Source organism: Balaenoptera borealis (genome assembly GCF_965194805.1).
Source record: "Balaenoptera borealis genome assembly, chromosome: 20".
NCBI classification, from domain to species: Eukaryota; Metazoa; Chordata; class Mammalia; order Artiodactyla; family Balaenopteridae; genus Balaenoptera; species Balaenoptera borealis.
Window position 1 is genome coordinate 43,585,806 of NC_138879.1, and position 19,416 is coordinate 43,605,221.

A 19,416-nucleotide genomic window follows, 5' to 3' on the forward strand; every position below is an offset into this window, starting at 1 on the left:
AAATATCTGGAATAGAAATTCAAGAAAAGAATAGAGAGTGCATGCGCTGGGAATATTCTCAGTCTTTATAAACCTGTATTGTAAGGTATTCCTTGGGCAATAATAGATTAGGTAAAGATTTGGGATCTCAGCTTCTAGAATGGATTATCAAAGTTTATTTACAAATCAAGATTGCCTAGATATGGAAATATAAATTACACTTCAGTCCTACAAGACTGCGAGATACTGATACAAAAATTTTAAAATGCAATAAAAAAATTCCAGTAACAAAATAACCTAATTGAAAAGGCGAACTTAAAATAAAAGCAATTAAAAAATGACATCTTATACTAGTCACAAAAATGAGAAAGTATAAATGAAGCATCATTAAGTCAGTGTACATCCTATCTAAGTTGGTAAGATATGATTTAAAACTTCAAGAGAAAAAGAAAAATCCATGTGGCAATTTTCCTAATTCCATTTTTTTTCAAATCTAGTATTTTTAGTTCTACATTCTTCCTAAAAGTAGTCAATGAATAAACAAATACCACCCAAGTCCCTGTTTCGCTTTAGAATAATATTCAACTTTCTTTAGTTTATGTATGAAAGAATAAATAGAAGCATACTGTGTAGCCTAGGCAGATATTAGGCTAGTCAGAACATTTAGGGATTAGTTCTGGGTAACATATGTGAAAACAGACAATAAGAAGATTCCATCCAAAGGGCCAGGTTTCTGAAACTATCATGTGATAAACATATTTCAAATATAAACTAAAGTTAAGAATATTTTGCCTGAAAGATATAAATAAGAGCAAGGACAAGATGGGAAAAAAAAAGAGACAGCCTCTCTCAGAATTGTAGATGATTACTTAGAAGAGATGTGATGTTGTGAAGCACCTGGCACAGCACCTAGTGTATACATTGAGTATACCATAAAAATGAGTCTCCATCATTCTTTAGATGAGGTAGTAGGATTAATACTAACTACAGAAGTTACAGAAACTTTGATTCAGAATGCAAGAAATTGGTAGTAGAGAAAAACAATAATGAACAGAAATGTCTTAGAAAACAGTGAGTTCCCAGCATTAGAGATATTCAAGATGAGGCTTAAGAACTGATTCTCTGCCAGGGATGCTACAGAAGAAGTAATCCCTGATTTGTGTATGAGTTTGGACAAACTGACATCTAAGGTTCATTCTAACTCCTTACAATATTGAGGTGATCACTAGGAAAATGATCACTGTACTTTTTCCTCTTTCCTCAAGTATGTCACTTAATGTAAACTTATAGGTTATCTTACCTATGAGATTCTTGCTCTCCTTTCATTTTCTCTACTTTTGATAACATATCATCAACTTTAAATGTTTTCCTGGAAGAAACAGATAAACAAAATAATCACTTCTCAACTGGGAAAAACAAACAGATTACACTTTATTGTCACTATAATAGGCAAGTTGGAGATCTGATTTTATTTATAATAAGATAAATTATGGGATGGTTAGCCATAACAATGAATACTATCGAGACAGTGTATGTTGTAATACAGCAAACAAGCCTTCAAGTCCCATCTCAAATGCTAACTTTTCCACAAAACCTTTTGTAATTATTCCCAAACCAGAGTGATTTCTCCCTACCTATGGCACTTGGTTTACATTTATTTTGACATTTAGTCTCCTCAATGTGAAACTTGCATAAATATTTTATTTCTACTAGCTTATTAGCTCCTGAAGGGCAGAGATTTGTTTTCTTCAAGGAAAGCCACATAGTCCTTGGCATATTGCCTTATACTTGGTAGGTGTTCACAAGCATCTGTTGGACTGAGCCAAACAAATGCAAATTATGTATATTTTGAAACACTCATATTTCCATTAAGTAACCTGACAAATATGGATATTCCATAAAACAAATATGAAGTTAGTAAAACACCCTCAAAGATTAGCAGCAATGGCTAAAGTTAAGTATGTCATTTTAAAGAGATGGTTGTCACCATCATGAAAAAAATTTGAAGTTTAAAGGACATACCCATCAAATCGTAACAAAATTATCAGCTTTTAACTTAACAACTTTAAGAGAAAAAAGTAATTTCCAATAAAATAGAAGCTTATATTAAGAATAACCACACCCCTAGCAAGCAATTTAAGAATGAATGGATTCTAAAACAAGCCTCATCTTAGTTCTTAAGGTGCTCTACTATATACATTTTCTAGAGGCTGAAAAACTAGACCCATATATGTTAACTGGAAACAAATATTTCTATTTATACTCAGATATTTTCTTCAAATTTAGAACTTGGAAAGATTCATGTATTCTTGTAAAACTTGAATTCAGATATTAGAAATTACTAATATGCTCATTCCTCAAAAACAGCTATTGTACTCAACTACTATAATAAAAATCATCAGTAGAGAAATGTTAATTTAAATACATTGTAGTAAAACACTGATAGGAAGAGCAGAATTGATACGATCTATATTTCAGGTGAATAAATAGCCTCCATTAACAAAAGATCTTTTTTTATAAAAAAGCTTCTCTCTTTACCTTTAGAGTTACTGAAAACCTCAATATTAAAGTTTCACCCAATAAAGCATAGTAAGGAGTTCTTTATGAAGGATGGCAGGCAATACATTTTCAATCTCCATAGATAAGAGAGAAGAAAGAAGAAAAATGTAGGATTCTTTTAGGCTAGTTACAAAGAACTTTTCAGTATAAATACTGAAATGTACTACTGAGGAGGGTTGTAAAGTTACTGAAAACTTTTTAGAATAATATGTTTATCTTTGTGTAACGATTAAGAAGAAACCCTGTCTGTAGGAAGAAAAGTTAAGACTGTAGGTCACAAGGTTCACCTCTTCCAACTTTATGGAGTTGTACATAGGAAAACTTGAGTATTAACAACCATTTGAATAGATCATACAGGTAACCCAGCGTTCCTTAGGAAAAACAAAACAAACTGTATAGGCAACTATACAAAAGCAGCCTCACCTCCCAACACCAAGTATTTCTGGTTCTTTAGAAAGGTACTGCTACTGTAGCTCAGATTTAACAAGGGAAACAGTTATCAAAAGGTCATCATAAAGGAGAATATCCTTAAAATTCAAGAAATTTTTTGGGGAGGATTCAGAAACAGCTTACATAAAACCTACTAAAATGGATTCAATAAAAGATGCCGTTGTCCTCACCAGTATTTCCACTGTGCCAGTGTAGTGAGTGTCAGCCTACAGAAGCTGAATACCTCTATGAAGTGCAACTAAAGTAAAAGGCAAGTTTAACAAATATATCAGATTTAATGTTACACCTGCTTGTACAACTTCAAAAGGAGTGATAAGTGTACTCCAACAATGAATATTATGTTGTTGTGTAACAGTACAAAAGGAGTTCCAAAAACATTCTGAGCAAAGGGATTGGACTAAAAGCAATTCTGTAAAAGCAGTTCCAAAAACATTTGGAACAAAGACCACAATCACTGGGCTGAATTCATCACCTTCCAAATTCACCAACTACTTTGAAAAGGACAGCACTCATCTGAAGATATTAAGTTGTAGTATAATTTGTTAAAAATCAGTCTTATTGTTTTATATACGCCAGGCATACAACAAAAGAATTAAGTGATTCCTAATGCATTTTTACATGGAAGTAAACTAAATGGAATGTATACGTTTCTTGGCTGGCAAACTGCTTCGAAACTGTCCCAAAGGACAATTTTTTACCTAAGGGGTACTAAATTAAGAAAGTTCATTTCTACTGCCATGCTTTTAAAATTGCCTCCACTCATTAGCAGACAACAGAAATGTATCCCACAAGGAGGCAGTCAAATAGTCTAATAAACAAACATGATGTATATATTTTAATCCAAATTTATTCTGTAAAAACTTTTATCACTTTAAAATTAAAATCGGGCAGCATTGTAGATGACAACTGCAGTACTTAAAAAAAAATTTTTTTTGGCCGCACCTCAGCATGTAGGATCTTAGTTCCCTGACCAGGGATCGAACATGCGCCCCCTGCAGTGGAAGCACAGAGTCTTAACCACTGGACCGCCAGGGAAGCCCTCTAGATGGTAACTGATCTTCCATATTAAAAATACTAAAAGAAAAAGTTTACTACTTAATCAAATTCTCCTAGTTTTACAGAGTAAATCAAGGGTCTGCAAATTATGGACCATTGGCCAAATCCAGCCTGCTGTCTGTTTCTGCACAGCCCATAAGCTAAGAATGGTTTTTACAGATAAAACATTTGCAAGTGATTTGATAGCAGAGAATACTAACTCTAAATCCCAATTAAGCTAAATGTTATCCCTCCCACCCCACCCAGCAAAAATAAAAGAATCCCACATTTCTCACTCCGTAGGCACGTATTATAAAACACTGTACTCCCTGGCTCCAGTGGTTAGGACTTGGCGCTCTCACTGCCAGGGCCGAGGTTCAATCCCTGGTCAAGGAACTAAGATCCCGAAAGCCGCGCAGCAACCCCACCCCCCCAAAAAGAAAAGGAAAAAAAAAAAAGAAAACACTGCACTCAATTATTATGTTTTGAATTTCATTTCAATAAAAAAATTTGTTGATATTCGTTTTCTCTTTCTGTATAAGTACCTACATACTACCTAATATCCTCAATTCCGTTTTCTGGACCACAAAGCCTAAAATATTTACTATCTGGTCCTTTAGAGAAAAAGTTTCCTGAATCCTGGCATAGAGTAGACAGGTAAAGAGCTGACATAATTCTGCTGCCTAATCCATCAGCTTCTTCCTAGTTATTTAGGCACCTGGCAGGTTTCACCCGTTAAATGCAATGCACTCATTCTCTCTCTCTAGATTCAGAAAGATTACCAGATGACAAATAGTTTTAACGTTTCAATCCTTCAAAATACATCTAGATATATCTACAAAGCTAAACTATGTCTCGCTGTAAAAAACACGGTGCTTATTTAATAACCAGTAGGAGTCTCCAAAGGAGTTTAGTTTCAAAGTTTATTGAAAAGCTTAATGGTTTTACTAAGTCAAGACTATAACAATACCAAATGCTTAGTAGAGGTTCTCTCCTTTAATTTAAAGTTGTTCACATGATATGCTCAGTAAATAATCATGGGTGCAGAACAAGAAACTACCATTCTATAATTATATATGGTTAAATGTTACAAAGCAAAAACAAGCTCTCCGACACCTTCAGATTCCACTTTAAGACTAGGTGATTAAGAAGTTTTTAAAGACATTCCTCCTACTGACTGCAAAAGTATTTCCCTTTTAATAAGACAACCACCAAAGATATAAAATGAGATTTTCTGAACCTATCATCATAGAAGTGAATTCTTTATTGTTAGAAAATATAAGATATATTCAGACATTAACTGTTAAATTTATGTATCAAAGATAGTTCCCATGAGCCCTTTAGTAAATATTTAAATCCTCAACTTCTACCAAACTTGAAAATAACTATCAGCACAGAGTAAAAAACATTAGTCAGTAAAATCACTTCATTTACTCCACTAACAAATCATTTGTTAGGAAAAAACTGGCAATCAGCTGGGATTTACAAAAATGATACTATTAAAAATCACTTTGCAACCAATTCACTCTTTCACCTCAGTTTTCATATTTAATCTTTCATTAGAAATCATACTTTCAAACAAAATTTTAACATGGTTTGAACAACTTGAAATAAGAGTCATAAAATGTACCTTTTGATGTTTGTTCTGGAGTTTCGATGAGACATGTAAGTAAGAGTTCTATGCAAAAATATTGGCTATAAAAAAAGTTAAAATATTAAAATTAAATAGGTGAAATTCTAGCAAAAAAATAGTATCAGTAAATTTTGTTGATTACTTACCGCTATAAGATTTCGCGTTCGAAGAAACCTATAGATCTGCGTTGGTTCTAGGTAACAGAAACAAAATCCAAAGTTATCTAAATTTACTCATTACTTAAGTTGTTAAGAAAATACCAACCCAGCCCATGTTATAACCAATATAAACCAATAACCTATCATGGAAACTATGTAGTGAATATTTACATCAAGAAAATAAGTATGCACAATTAGATCAAAAGACATTTAATCTATAGCATACATTCACAAAATGCATCTACATTTACTTTAAACTTAAGTTTCTCTACAATCTAGTTCTTAAACCTTGCATTTCTAAGGTAGCTATTTTTAAACTAGTCTGTATGCAGAACTGAAGAGAAGTAGTTATATTCATTTAGCTTAGTTAATTTAAACTATTTATAACCCATCTTCTAAAAAGTAGCTAAAATGAGGTAGTTGGATTCAGTAAAAGAACTCTTTATTGAAGCCAAATAACAAAATAAAATGTTCACTTTTTAACTGGTCTTTTCAAAAGTCTGTACAGTCGTCAGCCGAAATGGAATAAAACCGTTACCTAGATAGATGTCCTAATACAGATATAATCAAAGTGAAATCCAAGACATAAATTAGCTAAAATTTTCGATGAATATTGCTAGTTATAGTTCAAGTTTCTATTTTGCTCAGTGTAAATATTACCTCAGTATGTAAATACTACCTCAACACATATTTTTAAAGTAATAGATTCCCAAAGTGTTTTTAATGCTGTTTAGTTAAAATCTGTTATAAAGGACTTAGGTTACAAATAGAAAATATTTTATATACAAGTACCATAATACCAGTTACATTAATGACCTGTTAGTATTATGTTTCTTTAAACAAAGCAGTATAAAAATGACCTAATATGACTAACTATATTAGTAAATACATCAAAGCATATAAACTTCTCAGAAACTAAGATCAATATTAGAGAAGAATCAAGTTGTTTTGTGACCATATCTAACTCTTAATGACAGTTCATCTCTCTAAAAGTAGACTCATCAAAAAAGCAAAACAGCTAAAACTTTCTGGCAGGATTTGTCTTCTCACAACATTTGGAAAGAATTTTTTAAATTTCCACTTAATCTTCAGTTAGTTTAGTTTTAGTTTCAAATAAACTAAAAGGAGATGAGATGTTTTAGAAAGGCTGCAAACATGTATGTTTACTGTCATCACTGTGCTTTAGTTCTCCACCATATTTCCAACTGAAAGCCTCTCCAGATTTCTGAAAGTATATTGAGCAAAGGCTAGAATAATGTGAATCTTTCTCAAGCAGGTTCAATACTAATTTCAATAAAAACCGAAATTCCTTGTATTAAATTCCAATTAGAATTTCATGAAGCACTAATGAGAGAGAATGAAAGAAGGGTATTAAACAACGTAATACATCTTTCCAAGAACAGCTGATACCATGCCCTTAACATATGCCACAAAAAAATTGTAAATAAAGACCTTGAGTGGTAGAGCTGAGTTTATTCAAGTCTCTCTGTAAGATATCTAGCTATTAAAGGTCATCCAAATTACAACATCCATACAAAAGCAAAGAGGAAAACAATCAGGATGTAATATTCATTAAAGAACAGTTCAGATTACTCATAGTCATGATATTTCTTATATATTCTATTGTTTCTTTCCAGACACCTTGCCCCCCTTCCCAAATTAAGTCGTAGCTCTGCCCTCGAAACAGACCTTAAAAACAGAAACTGACATCAGAAAATGTCCCGAAATTAAGACAACTACAAACGGGCAGAATTCCGAGATCGTCTAGAGAGAAATAAGATGCTTAAACACTGCCTGTCTCAGTTTACGTACCCATGAAACGGGTGGAAAGATGTGAAAGGTGTAGAGCATCAAAAGGTGCCATGTTAATGCACCAAGTTAGTGCGAAGGCATTTCAGACTACTGACAATTTGGTCGATTTTACTGCACTCCTCTCTTCACAGGCTTAATTTTGCTCCTCTAAACCTACAACCGACAGCCTTGTACTTCTAGAGTACGGAAGGCATGAAAGAAAGCAAGAACTAGTCCTGGGATCTGACGGTAGATCCAACTGCACAGTCCAACTGTGACCTCCCCACCTAAAAAGCAGCCTGCTCTCAACGCGGGGCCCCATGCCTCAGCTCGCGTGTACATCTTCGGGGAGGCACGAACCTCACCTGGACCCCTAGTCCACCTCCCCCCAAGGCCCTAGACTTCGGGCCCCCTCGAGCCGTAACCCCGGAAGGCGGAACGGCCCCCTCAATTTCGCCCTCCACTCCCGAATCAAACCGACTCCCGGTGAGGAAGGGGGTCCCAGCACGAGTGTCCCGGCCCCCTAACGCTGCAAGAGGGGGGATTCCTGCCCTCAAAGCCTTCAACACACTCACTCTCAAAGGCCTGGAGGAAAAGCTCGTGGTCAGCCTGGACGTGCTCCATTTTCGGCTTCTTCACCGGTAACACCGCGGCCCCCGCCGCTGCCGCCACGGAGGAGGAGGAGGAGGCCGAGTAACTGCCGCCGCCTCCACAGCCCCCGCCGCTGGATTTGCCGCCCGACGCCGTCGCCGCCGCCACCGCCGCCGAACCCCCGAAGCCGCCTCCCCCGGACCCCGCGCTGGGCCCCGAGCCGCCCCCTCCCCCACCGCCGTGCTTCTGAGGCGCCATCGCGGTTCCTGCCTCCTCCCCCCGCCAGCTACCCGCCGGGCGGCCCCGGAGAGTAAGCGCCGGCAATACCAATCGCTCGCCCCAGCAGGCTCCGGCGGACCGAGGGGGGAAGGAGGAGAGAGGGGAGGAGAGGGGAAGGGAAGGGAGGAGGAGAGGAGGGAAGGAGGGAGGAAAAAAAAGTGTCTCCTCCTGAGAGCCCCGCTCCGCTCGGGAGACCGCTCACCCTAGCCTGGCCTCGCTCCGCCCACTTCCCCCGCCCGGCGCTCTGATTGGCCGGCGGGAGCGCGCGCCGCCCGGCCGCCCAGCCTGTTGGCCCGCGGATTCCCCCGTCAGTCACGCGGAGGCGCTTCTCGCGGAGGCGCGGCTTGGTTGGCCCGTGCGCGCTGCCGATCGCGGGCCCGGCCGCCTCTTTGAACTGAATTCGCGGGAAAATTAGGGGTCGGAGCGGCCTTCCTGCTGGCCCCGGTGCATTGTGGGGAGAGAGGGACCCAGCGAGCGGCTTAGGGAGCCGTTTCTCGCCTTCTGAGCGTCGTCAGTCGCCGCCCCCGGGGGATACAGGACCCCTGAGGAGAGGCGGGCCTCTGAGGAACGGGGGGGCGGGTGCTGGGGGGTCGAGGGGCTTGTTAAATGAACTGAGATCCATGCCGGATCACCGAGTCTCTAACTTCACAGGAAGGGGCCTGCTTGGGGGTTGGTCGGGTCGCTTCTGGTCTGAGGGGCTCGCAGGGCGAGGTCTCTTCCCCGGTCCCCTCGCCACCACGTGCCTCAAGCCACCCTTGGCCGAATCCCACCCAGCGAGCCCTGGAGAGGACTGGGGGCAGCCAAGGGGTTGCGGCTGCTGCTCTCGGACGCCGCTGGGCTCCACCAAAGGGAGCGATTTCTAGGGAGCAAGAATGTCCTATCAAATGAGGAAAAGGATTTTCTGTAGGTGCGGTGAGGCATCAGGATCGTTACTGAGAGCGGCTGTGGCTTCTCAACGTGTTGGAAGCAAACCTTAGATATTTGATTCCCGGACACCACAGGAGTGGCCAGAGGGACAAACTGGATGATTTCTTAGAAGTACCTACACCCATCTTGAGAACCTGCTCATTTTGCGCTCAAAAACTGGAGAGGGGATCCGGTGTTTAGCCAGTCTCGCTTAAAAAGAGAGATGCATAGGCCCGGACGGGTTTGGAGTTGAGCTAATACTCTTCAAGATTTGAATTTCAGGTCGGACAAGATGATCTCTAAGGATGTTCTTCCAAATCAAATCCTGTAATCTTGTGTTACATTAAAATGAAACATTATCTTCAAAAATTCCAATCTGTAAACACAGAGCCGTTTCATACTTTCAATAATATTTTTTAAATGCCTGCTTTGAGCCCTTTATAGTTCACTTCAAAACGCTGTTTACAAAGCAAGCACCTTTGGAATGGTTATTTAAATAACCAAAGTGCTGATTTTACAATGCATTTGCTACTTAAGAAAGTGAGCTCTACAAATGATGCAGGTAGTAAAAAATTTGGCATTTCAGGAACACATCTGAAATTAGGTATACCTGTTGCTGAATTTTAAGTACAGTCTATATTTTTAGTCGGACAAAAAGTTCAGAATGCTCTCTTGTTTGTTATACTGTCTGTACTCAGTATTTTAAAAAAAATCTCCCCCTACCAAGAAAAAAAAAAGAGGTTTTGTTTTGTTCTTTAGACTTCTCAAATAAGCCTTCTCTGATTATTGCCACCCCTAGAGGCTTGTGGGGTTTTAGATCTTGCTAAAGTGCTCATCCTTAGCTTTACAGGGTTAGAAAATGAAGTTTCATCAGTTCAGTCAGGGTCTGGAGAACTAAAGCGCACTTAAGCAAATCACAAGATATCAAATTATAAACCAGAATGCTAATTTATTAATTAACAGTAAATGTAACTGGCAGAATTACCAGTCTTCATCATTGATACAGGGTTCTTCTTTGGGGTGGGGGGAGGGTGGAGATACAGGTACAGTCAAAGAAAAAGACCGAGTCACAGGTTATCATAAATCTTTGATGATCAGAAAAATGGAGCCAAAGGAGTTGGGAGGTTCTTAAAGGGTATTTCCTTTAGGAATGCCATGGTAGCGTTCTAGGCTTCAGCATGGACATGGTTTTAACGTACAGTCGCTTACCAGTACTGGTCGTGAGAATCAAAGCCATCCATTCTATGGGAGGGGCATAGTAACAAATTCTCCCTTTTTGTATTCTCCTTTGTGGAGAACGTATGTAGAACACTAAAAAAAAAAAATCCTTATACCCTCGGACAAATTAGAATTAATTGAGGGGTTTTCTTGGTTACATTACAGTATTCTTAATCCGACTCTGTCCTATAGGTAAAATGTCTGTATATCACCTCAGTATTGGTCACTTCTGTGGCCAGCTTATTTATTTTGTGTTGTTATTTTTAAGTTTGGTGGGGCAACAGTTTTTGAGACTTTCGATGCCAATTCACTGTCAAAGACAGGTGTATGTTTAGTCCCCTAACTCACACTGAATTTGAATTGCTTTCCAGGGTTTTGTTTGTTTCTGCCTTCATGCATATTTGGAATTGGTAAACTCCTAAAAAGCAAAGGCCACTGTTCATTTCTTTTATATTTCCTAGCACAGGACTAGATACACGTGCAAGGAAAGAAGAAGAGCAATCGTTTTGACCTTTATAGTTGTGAGTATGCTTTTATGTATATTACCTCACTTTGTCATAATGATCCTATGAAATTGGCACTATTTTCATTTTACAGAAGAGAAAATAGTCTCAGAGAGGTTAAGTGATTTGCTCATTTAGTGGCAGAGCCGTGAGTTGGACCCAGGTTTTTGGGTTTTTTTGGTTTTGGCTGCACCATGCAGCATAGGGGATCTTAGTTCCCTGACCAGGGATCGAATCCGTGCCCCCTGCATTGGGAGCACGGAGTCTTAACCGCTTCCCTGGACCACCAGGGAAGTCCCTGGACCCAGGTTTTTAAAATTCAATTTCTATGCACTTTTGCAATCAGAATAAAGTTATCCTTAGTACCTCAAGTTGACTGTTTTTAAGTATGTTTTAAAAACTGAGGACCACTTAGCTTCTCTTACCAAAAAAAAAATCATTTTATACTCCTTCCTATTGTGCCCTTTTTCATCAGTGTCCCCACTTGGCCTTACACAGACTTCTGTGCTGGGATTTTTAACCTTTCTTGTGCCATGGACCCCTTTGGCAGTCTGATGAAGCCTATGAAAGCTTCTTTTGTAAATGCACAAATATAAAATGTATTGGATTATAAGGGAAACCAAAAAAGTTGTGATGTGTTAATATAGTTTCTTCTTTTTAAATTTCCTAAATAAGATCTAGCAGCAGGTCAGTCTTATGACTATCATAATTTCAAAGCAGTGATGAGGGCAAATAATATTTTGAGATACCTGCAAGAAGTGTAATGTGATATGAAAATATCTGTAACTTCTCCTGGAAACAAAGCCGCAGGCATTGCTAACACTACTGTGATTTGTCACCTATATTAGTAGCTGAAGGAAATGCTAAATTTCAGTTAGAGGTTAATGTACATAAAGATGTAATTTATTTTCTCCTCTAAATTCGGGGACTCCCTGAATTTGATACAGATTTACAACTTGGTGTCACAGCATCAAGTCTTTTTCTTTCTACTTGGCTGTAAGCTCTTGGGGGCAGGGATGATGGGTGATTTGTTTTAGCAACTGAGGTGTCTGTCACTGTGCCTGGCATAGAATAGGGGCTCATCCAATGAGTTTTGATAAATAGGAATGGACACCAGTGCATAAATATAAATACTGATAATAATAATTAAGTACTTACTATGTGCCAGGCAGTATTTTAAGCTTTTAACAATTCCAACTCATTCAGACCTCCCACCAACCCTCTGATGTTGGTAACTATTATTTTTCCCATTTTATAGATGAAGAAACAAAGGCAAGCCTTGTTAAGTAACTTGCACAAGATAAGTAATGGAGCTGGTATTCTAACCCAAACAATCTGCTTCCAGAGCCCACTCTTGACCATCATGCCATGAAACTGGAGAGCTTTAGAGATATAAAATATTGCACGTGTCATTTCTAGGTCAAGAAAGATTAGTAAATATTGCCTCTGATGTACTGGAATGAATGATCATCAGTATTGAGTGCATTTGCTGAAAAATAACCTAGGTATCAGTCTTCCTTTTTACTTGTATAGTGTCTTTCTATCTTCCATCCACTCCCATCACCTTAAGATTAAGCACTGAGTCTAAGCCAACAAAACTATATCAGAAAAAAATATATGTTTAAGTCTTGCTTTGAGGGAACTGAAGTTATATTTGCTGATAAATTCTTGGAGAGATATAATCAAATTTGATTTTTAAAAAGGAACGGCCTCCAAAGTAAAAATACTAATAACCTACTAATAAAAGTTAGTGTGAAAGAACAATTTTAACAGTTCTATTTGAAATTTAAAATCAAAAGCTTGCACATTTTTGTTTCCTTTGTCTAGAAAAGAAAAACATGAGAACCATGGAACGTTCACTGTGTAGTATGAGGTTTTCATAATAAACCCCTGATTTGTGTGTGTGTGTTTATCTAGGTTTAACTAGATATAATAAGGGTGCTAGTAAGGCATAGTTAGAACCCCTGGGACAAAAAGAAACTTGACACTAATAACTTGAGGGAGGAAAAAACCACCTGAGACAAATTGGAAATATCTAAACCTGAATTTTGGGAGGCCTACATCTGGAGATAGCTACTATGCCCATTTTTAAAACTATAGGACAGGTGGTTTTATCTTTAATTTTAAACAAAAGCAGGAGTGAATTGATATTTATTGAGCATTCTATCCATACAACAATCATAAACAGTTATGTTATTTACTATTGTTAGCCTCTCACACACGAGTAACTGAATCTCAGAGAGATTCAGTAACTCTCTCCCCATCTCACAGCTTTTAAGTGGGTGAGCTGAGATTTGAACCCAGTTACAGGGGACTCAAAACCCCATGTGTTTTCCAGTATAACAAAGGTATCTAGGAAGCATTTTGGAAGCCCCAGAGTTTCAAAAAGCTACCTCAAGGGAAACAGTGTGGACTCTGCTTCCCCTTTCGTTCATCTTCAATCAGAGCTGTTCTGCTTCTATGTGTTGTATAATTTGTTTGAAGATAATGGATCTACTTGCTGAAAAAATATTTTTTGAAAACCACCGCATTACACTCAGCTACCTTCCCAAGCCTGATAATGAGAAACAATGAGCTAAAATGACACTAATAATGTATTCTAGGCTATACTCACCTCAAAATTTGACACCATTAAAAACAAGAGTATGCTAAGAGTAATGAAGATTACTTTAATAGTAATGAAATATAGATGAAAAAAATCTGTGTATATCTCACGCATGCCCTGCCCAGAAAAAAAAAATTGTCTTGCTGTTGTTACCCCTTATCTTTGTGTGAACTGCTTGTTTCCAAACTAAATGTTTCCTTCATTTTCTGAGGAAAAAAGAGCATTACTATGTCACCATTCTTCATAAATAGGATCAACAAAACTAGGTATTATACCACTTCCATAATAATGGAATAGTCTGGATTTCCATTTAAAGTTTATAAGTTCACCTTCATTTTACAATTGCTGATTACTACTTTTAATCAGAACAAATTAAGAGATACAGGTCTTTATTTTTAGCTAGTTGTCATTTTACAAATATTGTTCTTCTTTCCATGATATGGTTTTTGTTTGAAGGATACATTTAGCAATTACTGTTTATAAATTAATTTATTATATGAAAACAAATTTTATAGCTAGAGGAAACTTAGATAGTATCTAGCTTAAGCCTCTTTTTATACACCTGAGGAAACTGAGTTCCACAGTTTAATTTGCCAAGATCACACAGGAGGTTTAAGTGTATGCTGAGAGAGAATCTATAGGGCTAAATATTTGTGGAAAAGCTGCCTCTTAGCTTATACATTCAGTATTCTTTAGGATGTTTTTTATGTACTTCATAAAAAAAAGTCCTCATCCACTTTACTCTACTCAGAATTTTATTTCTGCTTGCACACTATTCAGTGGAACTAGACCCTGGGGAAACATTGCTATTATTCCTGGTTGAACTACTTTTTTTCTTCATACTCATGGCTTCCTACAATAACTTATTCACGTGACTAATTTGAGAAAGTTGCCACCCTCATGGTTGAGCTGAATAAGAGAGGTGTCCTGAAGAGACCACAGAGTGCTTTAGCAGCTGTTTTTTGATAGAACAACACAGACCTTACATGTTGCCACTGGGATAGTTAGTACTCTACGTGCCTGGAAAAAATTCCTTGAGATCATAAAAGCATTTGACAATAGATTTCAGAATTCTGTAACCATTTTCTATCACAGAGGCATTGTAAGTGATGAGAGAGAGCGATTGGGGGAGTAGCACTTCAACTTCATATCAAGGTAAATTGTTTCTGTACTTTTAGTGTATCAGGATCAAAATTAACACACAGAGGCGAACTTTAATTTGGTTGGGCTTTCTTCAGAGAGTACTCTTCGAAGAGAGTTTTCTTAATAGGAGAGAAATGCTTCTGGCTCTATTTCTATTTTTAAAATCTGTTGTTTTCCTCAAGTTCCACTTTGCAACAAACTTAGGAGAAAGAACATTATACTATCAATGGAGACTTGACTTGGTCATTATTTCACAGTGTGAGTTTGAGAAAGTTATTTAAGTTCTCTGGTCTTTCTTTTCTCAAATATAAAATTAAGGATTGATTTAGACCAGTGATTTTTGTCTATAACAGAATCCCTGGAAGTTGAAGGTAGATCATGTGTAATGTGGAAAATCATGTTCCACATTATAATTTTATTTTTGGAAAGCAAAAACAAAGCTATCTGCAGTTTTTACCCTATAATCAGTGAAAATAAAGTTCTTTATCAGTGGGTACATGAAGAGATAGACAGTTTTCAATATATCAGTGTTCTTAAGACACATCTCCCTAGAAAGATAGACATGGGTTACAGGGGTAGGGGAATAGGAATTTTTAAAAAATCAAATTAGATATCGAGGAAAAAAAACCAAGAAACACTGATATAGGTTATTGTTAAAGTTATCCCCGTTCTTTAATTCTAAGAAAATCACAGAAATCACAGAAATCACCTTCTAGTGTGCTATACCAAAGTTAAATTCATCCTAATGTTCCTTTTCTGTAAAAATCATAAAACTTGGGTTCTACTTTTGGTTCCTGAATGATCAATAAACAAAAGGCAAATAGTGTTATCTTTTCTCCAATGGAGCAAAAAAGGGTTACAAATTCAGCTCAAAACATGTCAAATGATGTAGAAGAGTGCCCGGTAAGAAGGTGAACTGCACAATATTTAGAATGGGAAATGAAAAAGGAAAGTTTATATTGTACTTATCATGCGAGAATATAAAAATCCTCTTTCACAGATTAAAACAAAAATATCTGAAAAAACGCTGAGAGTACAGAAGGATCTGAACAGTCTGAATTGCCCACAGACAGGAATGTTAAAAAATAAGTTGTTAGGCCTTTTAAAAAATATTCAATAATTTATTCAACCAATCTTCTATTAATTCTGTGTTACACTATGGTAAGAAGAAAAAAAAGGCCTGTATAAATTGCTTTTGGGAATTTGTTCAGTCTTTTTTTTTTTTAATTACCTTTACTCTTTTTATTTTTTTAATTAATTAATTATTTTTTTGGCTGTGTTAGGTCTTTGTTGCTGCGCACAAGCTTTCTCTAGCTGTGGTGAGCGGGGGCTACTCTTCGTTGCGGTGCTCAGGCTTCTCATTGCAGTGGCTTCTCTTGTTGCAGAGCACGGGCTCCAGGCACACGGGCTTCAGTAGTTGCAGCACGCAGGCCTCAGTAGTTGCAGCACACGAGCTCAGTAGTTGCGGCACGTGGGATCTAGGGCACGCGGGCTCTAGGGCACGCGGGCTTAGTTGCCCCATGATGGCATGTGCGATCTTCCCGGACCAGGGATGGAACACATGTCCCCTGCATTCGCAGGCAAATTCTTAACCACTGTGCCACCAGGGAAGTCCCCAGTCTTTTTTTCAGGGCCCCAAATGGTCAATTATTTTTAATGTTCCATGGATGTTTCAATAATATGGATATTTTCTGTTGTGTACAAAGTTAATCATCTAGGGAATTCCCTGGCTGTCCAGTGGTTAGGACTCAACGCTTTCACTGCAGGGGCCTGGGTTCAATCCCTGGTTGGGGAACTAAGATCCCCGCAAGCCACTCGTGGCAACAAAAAAAAAAGAAAGAAAAGACAGAAAGAAAAAGAAAAGAAAACACACACACACAAATAAAGTTAATCATCTATGTCTGTCTACCTATCAATCCATCTATCATCCTCCAAGAAACCACATTACTTTTGGTCCTCATGCTCCTTAGTCTCCTCTGGTCTGTGGCCTGTGACAGCTCTCAGACTTTCCTTGTTTTTGATGACCTTGACAGTTTTAAAGAGTACTGGTATTTTGTATAATGTTCCTCAGTTTGGATTTGTCTGATGTTTTTCTAATAGAGTGGGGTTATGGGTCTTGGGGAGGAAGATCCCAGAGATGAAGTGCCATTTTCACCACTTCATATCCAGGGTACCTGCTATCAACATGATTGTCATTGATGATGTTAACCTTAGCCACCAGACCAACTAAGTATTTCACAGTCTTCTCCACTCTACTCTTTGGAAGCAAGTCCCCACGTGAAGCCCACACTCAGGTGTGGTGATAGAGGTTGTGGTGGTGAATTAAGCTCCACTTCCTTGATGGGGGAGTAGCTTTGTAAGTTATATACAATTCCTCTGTATAGAAGACTCTTCTCCCTCATTTCTGTATTTATTCAATCATTTATTTATGGATATTTACTTGGATACTTTGGGCTATATCCAGTACTATATCATTTAATTTGTTGTTCAGATCGTTGCTGCTTTGGCCATTGGGGAAATCTGCCCCTTTGACATAGCACCATCATTTGTGTTTTGCTTTAGCAATTTCTTACTTTCTTGTACTCTGACAAAGTGCCAGCCTCATCTTGTATATTCCCTACCCCAGTCCTAGAGCAGCCATTTCTCCAAGGAGCTCTGGTTCCTTTCATTATGATACATGATGGAGAAACCAAGATGTGGGTGCTGGGCGTGCTCATAGCTTTTGAGGTGTCATTTCTTCTAGGCCCTCTCAGTGGATAGGATATATGTGTATGTATTCTAGCACGTGCATACACACAAATCTGTAATTATTTCTGCCTGTCATCTCTATTACATTAAGCTAAACTTGAGTTTGTACTGATGTCTCTGACTCTATTTCTTTCTTTCTTTCTTTCTTTCTTCTTTCTTCCTTCCTTCCTTCCTTCCTTCCTTCCTTCCTTCCTTCCTTTCTTTCTTTCTTTCTTTCTTTCTTTCTTTCTTTCTTTCTTTCTTTCTTTCTTTCTTTCGTGTTGGGTCTTCGTTTCTGTGCGAGGGCTTTCTCCAGTTGCGGCAAGACGCACAGGCTCAGTAATTGTGGCTCACGGGCCTAGTTGCTCCGCGGCATGTGGGATCTTCCCAGACCAGGGCTCGAACCCGTGTCCCCTGCATTGGCAGGCAGATTCTCAACCACTGCGCCACCAGGGAAGACCCTCTTTTATTTTAATGTTTGCTTTCCAATAGTAGTAGTCATGTTCTTTTCAATCTCTCTCCCTTTCCTGAGCACTTACCCCAAGAAGCCCCAGATGGTAGTTAATATAATTACTCATGTGTTTAACAGGTGTTACCACCTTTTTGTTTTTGCAACATGCAGGTTTTAATTTATTTTTTAATTGAGGTATAATTGACATATAACATTATATTCATTTTTTTAATAGATCTTTATTGGAGTATAATTGCTTCACAATACTGTGTTAGTTTCTGTTGCACAAGAAAGCGAATCAGCCATATGTTCTAGAAAGAACTGATTTCATTTTCCCGGGAAACTTGAAATGTTACAGAAGAGAGAGATGACAACCAAATCCCCCAGTAAAAGGAAGGGTGGCACAGCTCATTGCCCTTCCCAGCAAACACTGAGAGAAAGAGGCAATGGGGACAGCAAACTAGTTGAAGTTCTACTTCTCAGTTATCCTTCCTCTTTCCTGGCAGAGCTCACTCTCCAGACTGGGGGCTTCCTCTTTACTTTAACGTGAGTCCGCATCATAAGGGGCATGTTTCAGGTTTCTCACTTTAAGGGCTCCTGGAAAATTGAAGTATCAGTTATATCTTTCTGATTCTAATTATGTTTCTTATATACTCAATTATATACTCAAGAGTTCCTCTTTTTTTCTCATTAGAAGCTAGTTTTCATTTCTTGGAAATCTTAAAATTTTACTGAAGTGTCTGAGCAGAAGAAGGGAGAACAAAATATATCTTGAACAGAGGGAACTTCACCATGAAACCCCAAACAGAGTTGGGGAAGTTGTTTTATTCTGGGATAAATGTTTCCTGACACTGTGAATTCAAGAGTATCTCAGCGAGGAGTATGGCATATAGCAAGTAGTCTGGAAAGTCATGAGTCTTGAAGACTTTTTCAAGTGCCTAAGCTACTGAATCCTGCTTCAAACACTATGATAGAGCCTTTTGCAAAGTTAATAAATATCCCTAATTTCTCAGGAAAACGGCTTGCGAAATCAGAGTCCTTCTGAGACAGGCTGGGACCTGGGACCTTTTGCTGCAGTGCTGCAGTGCTTGCACATGGACACACCTCTCCTCCAGCAATAAAATACAAAGAAACTATATGGGACTGCATGCAGCCCAGCTGGGGCAAATTCTGGATCCAAAAGATACAAAGAGACCAAAAAACCCAACTACCACTTTTGAAGAGCCTGGAGCAAAAACAGGTTTGGGAGCAAAAGCCAGGTACTGTGCATACCCTCTGCACACAACACCACTTAAGGGGTGAGCAAAACACCTAAGCCACCCCTCTGGCCCGACTCCTGGACACACCCCTACCCTCACCGTGTATAAGGAACAAGCTTGCCCCCACTC

General features: G+C 38.4%; 1 protein-coding gene across 2 annotated transcripts in view; it reads right to left on the reverse strand.

The window, feature by feature from the left end:
- The window catches only part of SUZ12 (SUZ12 polycomb repressive complex 2 subunit), a 38,204-nt gene extending 29,534 nt beyond the window's left edge, over positions 1-8,670 (reverse strand). Inside the window, exons 1-4 of one of the 2 annotated variants that reach the window (XM_082371281.1) lie at positions 8,181-8,669; positions 5,803-5,849; positions 5,654-5,718; positions 1,280-1,348 (exon numbers count right to left, since the gene is read on the reverse strand). In XM_082371281.1, the coding sequence (XP_082227407.1) occupies positions 1,280-1,348; positions 5,654-5,718; positions 5,803-5,849; positions 8,181-8,454 (455 nt within the window). In that variant the 5' untranslated portion in view covers positions 8,455-8,669. Of the gene's footprint in view, positions 1-1,279; positions 1,349-5,653; positions 5,719-5,802; positions 5,850-8,180 lie in introns of both variants that reach the window. The other variant, XM_082371282.1, reaches the window with a different exon arrangement.
- Positions 8,671-19,416: the final 10,746 nt, after the last annotated feature.